Source organism: Asparagus officinalis, chromosome 1 (genome assembly GCF_001876935.1).
Source record: "Asparagus officinalis chromosome 1, Aspof.V1, whole genome shotgun sequence".
Classification (NCBI taxonomy): Eukaryota; Viridiplantae; Streptophyta; class Magnoliopsida; order Asparagales; family Asparagaceae; genus Asparagus; species Asparagus officinalis.
The window spans coordinates 113,252,066-113,264,996 of record NC_033794.1 but is presented as its reverse complement, the minus strand read 5'-3'; the positions used below and the strand labels follow the sequence as shown (position 1 = coordinate 113,264,996).

At 39.6% G+C, this 12,931-nt stretch overlaps 1 protein-coding gene and 1 pseudogene across 1 annotated transcript in view; both read right to left on the bottom strand.

Moving 5' to 3' along the window:
- LOC109839602 overlaps positions 1 to 9,918 on the bottom strand; it is a 10,081-nt gene extending 163 nt beyond the window's left edge. The window contains exons 1-2 of the mRNA XM_020408096.1: positions 9,763 to 9,918; positions 6 to 361 (exon numbers count right to left, since the gene is read on the bottom strand). Of these exons, the coding sequence (XP_020263685.1) occupies positions 6 to 361; positions 9,763 to 9,918 (512 nt within the window). The remainder of the gene's footprint in view (positions 1 to 5; positions 362 to 9,762) is intronic.
- Positions 4,370 to 8,950, bottom strand: LOC109828822 (annotated as a pseudogene).

The following is a 12,931-nucleotide window of genomic DNA, read 5'->3' as shown; positions in this document are numbered from 1 at the left end:
AAAACGCTCTCAATCCTATCGACCAAAAATAGCTCCCTCTATTGATCATTGAGGCAACATACTCATGCGTCAGGAGCGGGGATCTCCTCGCGTTGATCAAAATGCTTGCATGATTGTAGAATCTTATGGATTGGACGTTCATCAGGAATGCAATGAGGAAGCATACCAATATGAGGAATGACTTGAGGGAGAAGTTTATGCTTGTGTTTGAAGTAGTGATGATGCTTTGGCCTTGAGGAGATTGAGTCATGAGCATGGCTACTAGTGAACATAGCATGATTGCTGTGGACGCTAGTAGAGTTGATGCCATTATGTTGTTCCTTAGCGTTTGGACTGCAAGAATTCCATTTTTTGATGGATCCTGAATAGGGAATATTGGAGAAGATTGTGTTAGTTGGATTCAAATTTGATTCCTGGTGAAAAAGACAATAAAAGAGAGTAAATTTGACAAAAACTATCATGAACAATGGAGGGTCTCGAAGAAAATTACCGTAAAAGCTTTGTTACTAGGGGAAATTATCGTGTAAGCTTTCAAAGTGTAGAAATATATCATGAACTATTGGAAATAATTGTTGATGGTGCTAATGCCTTGAATCATTACTATCATATCTCTTCACCGATAAAGTTCATAAGCTAATTGTAGATAAATTTGCCAAAAACATATCATGTGTGAAACACATGATGACAACTTATTCTATTTGTCACCGAACATGATAGATTGGTGAAAAATGTCATGACAGTTTTCTCTACTAAATACTTCATGACAAATTTTTATAAAAATCCAAAGTACATGGTAGCTTTCTGAAATTTAACAGAAATTTGGCGGGCTTAGAAATATGAAACATGTGCGTGCAGCAAGCATGCAACATTTTTAGGATCGCTTAAGTGAGTAAACAAGGTGCAAACATTTTGTATGGTTTTAAGAAAGAAGTGGACATGTAGAGGAATTTCCTTACTAAAATTTGCAAGAAAGATGGTCACTTTTGTAGTTCTATCAAGAGTTAAAATATCCCAAAAAAGTTACAAATCAGAATGCTTTCGGCTGTCACACTCAAGATCAATAAAGCAAGATCATTTTGAGATCAACGTGATAGTCAAAAGTTTGATGATTTTTTTTAGCCATTCTAGATTTCCCATTATTCTCTCTTTCACTTTAAAAACAAAAGTTTTTAAAGGTAATAAGTCATAATATTTTACTTTTCTTCAAAACATTTTTAATGATGATCAAACTAGAAATCCTAACTGAAAAGTTTCACATATACGTAGAATTAATATGTACTTGTTGCGCGTGGAAGCCACCAAACCTATGTGCTTCGAGGAACCGAACCAAACCAACGCCGAGAGAGAAAGACCAAACAATGCAAAATAACGACACAAACACGAACAACCAATTTTAACGTGATTCGGCAAGTTGCCTACGTCCACGGGGCAAGAAGAGGATGGAGCTTTCACTAATAGAAAAGAAAAGTGCAAACTGATATTACAAATCACTCGAACTCATCAATTAATCTCACCAACAAATCTCTAATTCTCTCCAAACAAAACCCTAACCAATAGCTCAGAAAATACCTCTTTTCTGTGCTTCAAATATCCCCAATTTAATCACCAATCAAAGCCAAAGAAATCCTAAAACATGTTGATATTTATACCTAACACCAAAACCAATTCAGAATCCAAACATGAAACCAAAACAGGCTGAAAACTCGTCATAAGTCGACTTAACAGAGGTCATAAGTCGACTTGGCAGAGCGAAAAACACCAACTGGAGAACAGATCATAAATTGACTTGTCAGACTTGACAGGTCAACTTGCTAGAGCCAAAAACAATAACTCCACAGTAGAACGTAAGTCGACTTACCATCGACTTACCATAAGTCGACTTATGACACAAAATCTGCACAATCTGGACCAACATCTGAATTCTCCAAAAATCTCCACATCGGCGAAGTTTCCCCAAAACTGAGCCAACACCAATACCAACCAAACGTCTTACTTGTTGCATCCAGTACGAAGTGGAACAAAACCATGATAACGGACTCAATTCACAACAAGTCGAGACCCAAATGAGAATGTGATCACTCTCAAAACATCAGTATCTACTCACCAAACCTGTTGCATCATAAAATGACTGTCTAAGTATCCTCTTGCCCAAGGAATCAAGTCTTCACGTAGTTCACTCAACGACCTCTAAAGACCCTCAATCAAATAGAAGAGTTCACAACTCTTCACCAACAAATCTGCGGCTTATAGCTCTCTCAATGACCCCAAAATGAAACAAACTAAACACCTTCATCTGAGGTGAACCAACGGTCATATCCAAATCGAAACTATGTCCACTAGTTCCACTCGAATCAATCAACTCATCATCTGCATCCAAATCCAAATGATCCCCAAACTGTGTCATCTCAGCTGGAATCCCAAACGATGTAGTATGATATGGAGTATATGGAGTAATCTTCACCCAATGTGGAGTAGCATCACCCTCCATCCGTTACGATATCCTAACGATCTGATCAACACTCTCCACCTGCCGAGAGTCTAATGTGACATACCTACTCAGAACAAAATCAGAGTCTTCCAACTGATAACCAAACGAGCCTCTGAATCCAAAACGTGCAATCAGATCAAATCTCACATCTTCGATGTGACCAAATATTGGGCAACCAAACATTCAACGCAACCCAAAATCTGAAGCAACTCCACCAAATCTAATAACTCCAAACGCAGCAGTCGGCAACCTATGACTTAGATGATCCAAATATGTCAAAGCTCCAAAACTCCTCTGCAATCCAATGCTCGATAACCAACATCAATCCTCCTCCAGCAAGGAACGACTCATAAAAACTGTCATCACATCTCGTCACCCCAATGTTTCCTCTCCAATGAAGTGTATCAACTTGTCGTGAGCTCAACACAAACGCAAGAAAGGACCCCTACCAAAATCAGAATAACGGATCACCTTTCTGCTAATACACTTCCTCCATCTGTTGTTGACTTCTAGGACTTCACACAAACGGGACTTGGTTGCAACCCATCAATGCCTAGAATAGTCCCTAACTACAAAAATCAAATACTGATTACCTCCCAATAACGCCTCTTTGGAAGGCCCCCAAATGCCTGAATGAACACCACCTAAAAGACTCCTCGATCGATAGATAAAAGTGCCAAACTTCACATCGGTGTTCTTGCTCATACCAATGTGCTCAAAGGACTTCAATATGCAGGTCAAAGCACTCCTCAACAATCCAATATCCCAACCTCAACTTCTTCTTTCTCGGTCATCTTTCTCAAAGCACCAACAAAACAATACGGAACAAACGAAGAATAGATCCAAACTGAAAAAAGAGATTTTTACCTCCAACTGAAACCCTAACAAGGCCCTCCGAAAGATCTCACCCCACAAGACAGAAACGAGATCTACAAATAGGAAAAATCCCACTTTTATCACCAATTGAAGCCCTAGACGAACTTCCAAAGCAATCTACTCCTCCAATTAGCCCAAGCGTAGCCCAAACTCTGATACCACTTGTTATGCTCTGATACCACTTGTTACGCGCGGAAGCCACCAAACCTATGTGCTTCGAGGAACCAAACCAAACAAACGCCGAGAGAGAAATATCAAACAATGCAAAATAACGGCACAAACACGAACAACCAATTTTAACGTGGTTCAGCAAGTTACCTACGTCCACGGGACAAGAAGGGGATGAGGCTTTCACTAATAGAGAAGAAGAGTACAAACTGAGATTACAAATCATTCGAACTCATCAATTAATCTTACCAACAAATCTCTAATTTTCTCCAAACAAAACCCTAACCAATAGCTCAGAAAATACCTTTTTTGTGTGCTTCAAATATCCCTAATTTAATCACCAATCAAAGCCAAAGAAATCCTAAAACATGTTGATATTTATACCTAACACCAAAACCAATTCAGAATCCAAAAAGGAAACCAAAACAGGCTGAAAACCCGTCGTAAGTCGACTTAACAGAGGCCATAAGTCGACTTGGCAGAGCGAAAAACACAAACTGGAAAACAGATCATAAGTCGACTTGTCAGACCTGACAAGTCGACTTGCCAGAGCCAAAAACAACAACTCCACAGTAGGACGTAAGTTAAAGAGTTTTGTGGAAATGATTTTCATTGATTTGTTTTGGCCGTAGCCTGGGAATATATACACAAAGCTGATTCAACTTTCCTTGTACAGCTAGAATATTTACATAAATAGCAAAGCTAAACTAAGTAGCAAATAAGCTAAGATAGGAAAGTAGATCAATCATACAACTCATCTTAACATACCTAGCCTAGGGAATATTTACAGAATCAATCACAAAAATATGCACATGTTATTTCCGCTAATACTCCCCCTCAAGTTGGAGCATGGAGATTGGAAATGCCCAACTTGCGAAGGAGTAAATAAAACTGTGATTTACCAAGAGCCTTGGTCAAAATATCTGCTAGCTGTGCACCGGTCCGAATATGAGACGTAGAAATTGTTCCATCTTGCAAAGCATCACGAACAAAGTGACAATCCATTTCTATATGTTTCGTTCTTTCATGGAAAACCGGATTAGCCGCTATATAGAGAGCAGCTTGACTATCACAAAATAATCGCATGGGACGCACATGTTGTATCCCAAAACAAGCCAAAAGGGATTTCAACCACTTTAACTCACATGTAGTAGTTGCCATAGACCTATACTCGGCCTCCGCAGAAGATCGGGAAACAGTTGACTGTTTTTTCGTTTTCCAAGAGATAGGAGAAGAGCCTAATAAAATAAAGTAACCAGTCAATGATCTCCGAGTTATGGGGCAACTTGCCCAGTCACTATCACAGAAGGCATAGAGTTGAAAATTGCTCTCCCCACGCAGCAAAATACCCTGTCCAGGACAACCTTTCAAATACCGCAAAACTCTCAAAGCTGCATCCCAATGTTCAACACGAGGATCACCCATAAACTGAGCTAATATATGTACGGAGTAACACAATTCAGGCCGTGTAATCGTCAAGTAGATTAAGCGCCCTACAAGTCGCCTGTACTTCTCCGGATCATCAAAGACAACGCCATTTATGGTGGCAAGATGGTGATTTTGTTCCATGGGTGTAGAAGCGGGGCGTGCTCCAAGTAATCCGGCCTCACTTACGATGTCAAGAACATATTTTCGTTGTGAAAGAAACAAACCGTCCTTCCCACGTGCCACTTCAATGCCGAGAAAATATTTGAGAACGCCCAAGTCTTTCATATGAAATCTCTCACTTAGTTGTCACTTGAATTTCTCAATTGCCAAAGAAGAAGAACATGTGATTATAATGTCATCCACGTACACAAGAACATGTAAAGCAACATCACCCTTGGAATAACTAAACAATGAGTAATCAACATAAGATTGTTTAAAACCAATATCCTTCAAAGCAGTCGAGAGCTTAGCAAACCAATTCCGTGGTGCTTGTCGGAGTCCATAGAGTGACTTACGTAATCGACACACCTTACCCGAAGTAGCAGAATTAAAGCCAGGAGGTAGTTGCATATATACCTCCTCATCAAGATCTCCATGTAAAAAGGCGTTATGCACATCCATCTGGTGTAGTTCCCACTTTCTTGCCACTGCTATAGCCAAAAATGTTCGAACCGTGACCATTTTAGCTACAGGGGCAAATGTTTCATTGAAGTCAATTCCTGCAACTTGTCGATTCCCGTACACTACTAGACGCCCCTTTAATCGTTCAACCGTACCATCAGATCGATATTTGACTTTATAGACCCACTTACACCCGATTGCCTTCTTCCCGGGTGGAAGGTCCTCTAAAGTCCAAGTTCTATTTCTCTCAAGGGCATCTATTTCTTCTTGCATTGCTTTCCGCCAACCAGGGTCCTTAACAGCTTCTTTAAAAGATGTGGGTTCAGTGCCTGCAGTAATTGCTGCCAAGAAACGGGTGTGTCTCACAGAAAACTTATCACAATTTACATAATAAGCAATGGGAAAAGGAGTACCTGACGACTTTGATGGAGCGGTTGTAGGTGATGTGACAGGGTTTATAACTCGAACAGTATTGGTGATGAAGTCCTTGAGTTTACTAGAAGGTTTCTTTATTCGATGTCCTCGACCAGTTTCTTGTAGAACATTCGCTTCATTAATCACCTCCCCAGTATTCGAAGTTGTACCAACACAAAGTTGTTGGACAGCCTCCAACCCGCCACCCGTAGGTGGTGTGACGTGCTGCTCAACCTCTTCAGCCCTGCCATCAATTCCTCCTGCCACAACCGAGTGCTCCTCACTCCCCCTTGCTAAGGGAGTATCCTCAAAATAAGGCCCAGCGTTATAATACTCCTCATTTTCAAATACACCATCAGTATTATTCAAATGGATTTCACTAGCAAAAGGGAATTGTTTTTCACAAAAAACAACATCTCGAGATATAAAGAACATCTTTTGCTCTAAGTAGGGCTGAGCATGGTTCGGTCCAAACCGAAAAAACCGACCGAACCGACCCGAACCGATCCGAAAAAATCGGTTTTATGAGTAGGGCGGTTCAGGTCGGTTTGAAAACTTTTCAACCCGAACCGACCCGAACCGACCGAATATAGTGCAATACTATCCATTCTGATCTCAAACCCTACCCGACCCGTCTCCAAAGAGTCAAAGTCTCAAACTCTAAACTTATTTTCTGGATCATTATGGGTTGAAAACAATACCATTATATCAGTGTTTAATGCTTCATAATCTCCTACTTTGTTGATTTTTTTTTCTTTAACACGGTTTGTTGTTTGATAAGAAGTTTGATGAAGTTAGAACCGAACAAACTGAACCGAACCACACCGAACCGATTTGCAACAATTCGGTTTGGTTTTGAATTATAGGCGGTTCGGTTCGGTTGTTCAAATTTTGGTAAAAACCGAACCGAACCGACCGTTGCACACCCCTAGCTCTAAGATTTTGTTGTGGAGTGTCGACACACGAGGTTTGATGAATAATACCATTGTCAGCATAAAACCGATGAAGACATGTAAATTCCCTTCCGTTGTCACTTCTTAGAATTTTAACATGCTTATCAAATTGGGTTTTAACCATTCTACAGAAATCCGTAATAAGTTGAGGCACCTCAGACTTTGTGGACATCAAATAAACCCATACGGCTCGAGAACAGTCATCGACAATGGTTAAAAAATAATGAGCACCACAACTAGCCGGCAAAGTATACGCGCCCCATATATCACAATGGATTAAGTCAAAAACATCTTTGGCTTTATTATTACTCAAAGGAAACCTGCTTCTAGTTTGCTTAGCTCTTAAACAAATATCACAAGATTCATGAATAGCACGAACATCCTCATTTCCATTACTTCGAATAATATCAGGCAAAAGAAAATCTACTTTCCGAGAGGGGTGTCCCAGCCTTTGATGCCACAATTCTCGTTTATCTCTCACAGTTGCATGATAAGCCCGAAGTTGTCGCAGAGGCCGAAACCAGTAAACCCTGTCACATTGTTCACCCGCTCCAATCAGAGTCCTCAAAGTACGGTCCTGTATGATGCAAAGCTTATCAGTAAAAGTGACAGAAAAATGTAAATCGGCAAGCAAGTGAGACACCGACAGCAAATTACAAGTAAGATCTGGAACCAATAATACATTATTTAGCACCATATTTTTGCTCAGAGTTATCGTCCCTTCCTTAGTAGCGATGGTTTGTTTGCCATTAGGCAGCCCAACATAAGTAGGAGAAATATCAATCAATTTGCTAAATAATCTAGCATTACCAGTCATGTGGTTCGAGCATCCGGTATCGATGATCCATTGATCGGGAACATCAAACTTGCCACTCAACTTTTCGGTCGAAGAAGACTGCCCTTTGGAAGTGTTGAGCATGTTCACAAGTGTAGCCCACTGATCATCCGAGAGAGCATGAATGCCGCTACGATCTGACTCCTGTAGGGGTACCTGAGCATAGCTTGTATTGGCAGCAGACTTCGAGGTGGCTGCTGCGTTTGCTACCTGCCCGCGACTACCTGGCTGCCTCAACCTGCAGTCCTTCCTCCCCCTCGTCCAAACCTGCCTCCGCCTCTTCCTTGCCCTCCATTGGTGCGGTTTTCAGAATACCACCAATCCGGGAACCCAATCAGTTGAAAACAACTTTCTTGGTCATGCCCAGGTTTGGCGCAATGAGAGCAGACGCCATTGGATCGAGGATGCTCACTACCACGAGCAAGATTGCGCCCCCCTAGCAACCCCTTGTGCCGCGAAACCGACAACATCAGATTTGGTTTTGTGGGCTCGAGCAATAGTTTGGTGACGTTCTTCAGTCACGATCTTAGCAAAAATCGTGTTTAAGCTCGGCAAAGGTTCCATCATCAAAATATTTGAAACAACATTAGCATAAAGAGTAGAATCCAAACCAACCAGGAAGGCATGTACCTTTTCATTCTCTTTTTCTTTAGCAAATTCAGTAGCAGCGGCACAAGTACATGTTGGGACAGTAGAATATCCCGCAAGTTCATCCCATATCTTCCTTAATTCGTTGTAGTAATTCACCACAGAGAGGCCACGCTGCTTGCAATTACTCAGAAGTGTCTTCAACTCATGGATTCTTGGACCGTTTCCTATCGCAAAACGTTGTCGAATATCATCCCACATATCTTTCACATCATCAGGTTGAGGGACGGATGAGCGTAAGACTGGATCAAGGGTATTATGAATCCATCCTACGAGAGTGGAATTAACCCTCACCCATAAGGACTCTTCTGGAGTTCCTTTCGTCGGTTTGGCTATGGTTCCATCGAGGAAGCCGAGTTTGTTCTTTGCACGGAAGTTATTGCGCATCGAACGAACCCATTCATTGTAGTTCTCACCACGTAACACAATTGGACAGATTGTGATTTGTGGTCCGTCGGAGGGATGGAGGTAGTATGGAGATGTGGAGTCGAGGGGCTTTGTGGTCTTGTCGTCACCCATGACGAAGTGTCGATAGTCGGAATTCGTGTTTGAAGATCGAAGGTTTCAATAGCTGGAGAACGATTGAAAAAATTAGCCCTCTCTCCTATTCTTGAGACGCTCTGATACCATAAAGAGTTTTGTGGAAATGATTTTCATTGATTTGTTTTGGCCGTAGCCTGGGAATATATACACAAAGCTGATTCAACTTTCCTTGTACAGCTAGAATATTTACATAAATAGCAAAGCTAAACTAAGTAGCAAATAAGCTAAGATAGGAAAGTAGATCAATCATACAACTCATCTTAACATACCTAGCCTAGGGAATATTTACAGAAACAATCACAAAAATATGCACATGTTATTTCCGCTAATATAAGTCGACTTACCATAAGTTGACTTATGACTGTGCATGAGTTGACTTATGACACAAAATCTGTACAATCTGGACCAACATCTGAATTATCCACATATAGATCGAACGAGATAATAAAAGAAAATCCTATCTTGTTCTTCATCAATAAAATATGTTTTTGTTTTATCATTCCAGTTTATCTATCAAGATACGTAAAGTACATAATGCATGAACATAGATCTCCCTCGTGCTTTATCTCATTGTACCCAAATCCTTGCAACGTCCATGCATGTATATAGCAATAGTTAACTGCGTGTGATATGTAAATTAAGATAAATGTCAACCATCGTACTGACTAATAATACGTTGTGCTACGTTACGAGAAGAATCTCTTTCTCGTCATCTCACTTTATTACTTCTCATTATAATAGATGCTTGGGGGTGGGGTGAGGGTTGAAAGCTTAGTTAACATTGTTACCTCCATCATTGTGTTGACCCATGCTCTCCTGTTGATGGAATTGATGCCAATGACTGTTTTGGTTGGGTGCTTCATCACCATGTAGAGGAGCCACCCCTGATAGCCTGCCATTACACCAAGCCCTAGTGGAACCAATACATAATCTAACACGCTCATCCGCGTTCCCTTCTCTTTTTTTTTTCTTTCTTCTTCTTCTTACTTTCTTTTAGAGAGAGAGGGAGAGAGAGAGAGATAGAGAGAGTTCGTTAGAGACTTTTTCTTGATATCGTTGCTAAACTTCCATACCCTAGGTTTGGGCTTGGTCAGCATGAGCTTTTATTTCGCCGCCACGTTTCAGAAACAAGAGGCTCATGCTTGCAGTAAGGCTTAGGCTGTATGTTATTTTAGATTTAGACAGATCCATCTATTTGTTAGTTCTCATTGATGAAAGAATATGGGGCAGCCCAGAAAGTCACACGACAAATCCGTAACCCTCCTTCGTAGAAGGCCTGTGCCAAAAGCTTGCAGTAAGGCTTAGGCTGTATGTTATTTTAGATTTAGACAGATCCATCTATTTGTTAGTTCTCATTGATGAAAGAATATGGGGCAGCCCAGAAAGTCACACGACAAATCCGTAACCCTCCTTCGTAGAAGGCCTGATCACCTTCAGATCGAGATGAAATGCTTCAGAACTACAAGAAAAAGAAAAAACAAAGAAGCAAAAGGTGAGAGATGTCTTCCATATTTGGGAAGAAGACAGCAAAGCCGAGATATCAACCAACGCAGACTTCTGATGACTGTTAGTGCAAGCTGCTATGTTTTCACCTAGATAACATGTACATATTCGCTTAGAATATTGAAAACAGAATATTGAAAACATAATATAGCCACAGGACTAAAGCATCAGGAAGGAAGAGGTCAGCTCGTCTGAGCTCGTCTGCCTATCTTCCGTGGCGACTGTAATTGTTGTAAAGCTAACTTCCACTGTACATGTATGTAAATGGTCACAAGTCAAAAGAACTGAAAGAAGTATGATTGCTAATGCCAATAAATTGTCATGCTATGCTACACCTAGCTATAACTGTGTTAAATGGATATATCCATCTTGCTTATATGGGTTTGATGATTCTTCCTCTTGCTTGAAATTTAAATTTAAGCTACAGCAATAGCATAGGCTTTCTTTTTGGTACGTCTTCTGTGTGTAAAGAGTCTAAAAGACTATTTCACATCAGTATCCAGCGTTTTCGTCGTTCATGTGCTACTATTGTATGTGACGATGCGAGCTTGGCATCTAATCAGGTAGAATTCTGAGAATTTGAAAACAGCTATGCAAGAACTTCAGAATATGTTGAGGGCTTGTCGGTCACATAAATAGAACCCCAGAACCCCCTTAGATCAGATTCTCTGTTCAGTGTGTTCTCATGAGTAATAACGGTAAACAAATACTAGTTTATTTTTGTTGATATGCTATATCTTGTTTCAAAGGAAGAAAAAAATATTTGAGAGAAGTTCTGGGTGTACTACATTAAGGAATACAGACTTAATTTTGGATTTTGTTTTTTGAAATTTGGATTGGTCCCTCCTCTTTCACAATGTAGCGAAGTCTTCATAAGGGTGGTGACATGTTTCGAACTTATGAGCTTCTTATCATAGATCACCTCTTATCAATTTTGCTCAGGTAATCTACTAAATGGAGGTCATTCTTATCTCCTTCCACTGTAAGAAAAAAGAATTCATTTATTAATTTTATGATCATTTGTGACAAACGTGCAAATTTTATAAATTATTTTTCAATTTTCGCTATCAAAATTTTGTTTGTCCATGAAGTCGCACAACGTATGTTATAGAATATCAGATAATTTTTGAAGCCTGATTATCATGCTCGCTGTTTTATTAATCGATAGTTAGCTTCTTGGCACATTTTCGCCACCTTTTTGCAAAGAAAATAAGGTAAACTATACTAAACCCCCAAAAACTTTCATCATTTTGCGGACAACCCCAATAAGCTTTCGCATCTTGCAGATAACACCCATAACGACAGTAATCCACATTTAGGATCTAAAATATGTCGCCAACACAAAATATGGAATCACACCGTAATGGGGGTTATCTGCACAAGGTAGAAACTTATTGCGAATTTTCTGCAATTCCTATAGTTTTTGGGGTTTACTGGGAAACAATGAAAGTTCTCGGGGTTTATATTGTAGTAAGACTATCTCCAGCAGGTGGTTTTTGGGGGGGGTTTTGCTCCAGCAGGTGGGTTTTTTGGGGGTGAAATGGAAAATCGGAAATCGGAGGGTGAAAATTTCACCTCCGGTTTTTCTGACCGCCTGGGTTCCGCGAAATGAAGAAGCCCATGTATCAAGCCATGTGTCAAGGCTTGATTGGTTGGTGTTTTTTGTTTTATTCCTAATTTTTAAATGATATTTTGGGAGATAAATACTAGGAATTAATTTATAATTTTTATAGCAATAATTTTTATTTTTTCACCTCTATAAATAGAGATTAGTCTTGTGTAATTTGGACACCAAAAAAAATCTAAGTTTTCAACACCTTATTCTCCTTCTCTTTGCTTTTGCTTCTATATTCTTCAAACTTTTTCAAATGGATCCTTCACAAAATTATCATGCTAGAGCCGAACTACGAGATAGGAGCCAACATATTCAGTTGAAAAAGGATCTCATCAAGCACATTTGACAGAAATTTGGAACAACCTCTGATTAAGATTTACCAATTTAATCTTTAATGTTTTCAATAATTTGTGTGTTTGACTTTTCCGTATGCTTAATAAAATCGTGTGTTTTTTTGTTAATATAAAAATATTATAAAAAAAAAATTAATAATATATATTGTTTATGTAAATATTAAAAATTTATAATTATAAATAAATGAGTTATATTAGTAATAATAATAGTAGTAGTAGTAATATATATGAAATAAGAAAAAGAAATGAATAAATAAAGTGGGGTATATATGTTGGAGGGATGGGGTTATAGTGGGTCCCAAATAAAGTAAAAATCTTTTGAAAAAACTCCTGCTGTAGAGATGATAGAAAATGAAGATTGTTGAATTATGTGGAGGGGGAATAAAGTGATGTGGCAGGAGAGAGAAGGTTAAAATTTCTGACTCCTGCTGGAGATAGTCTAACAAGGATTCAAGTTCCTTTTGAGCTCGCTGAGATACCATTGAG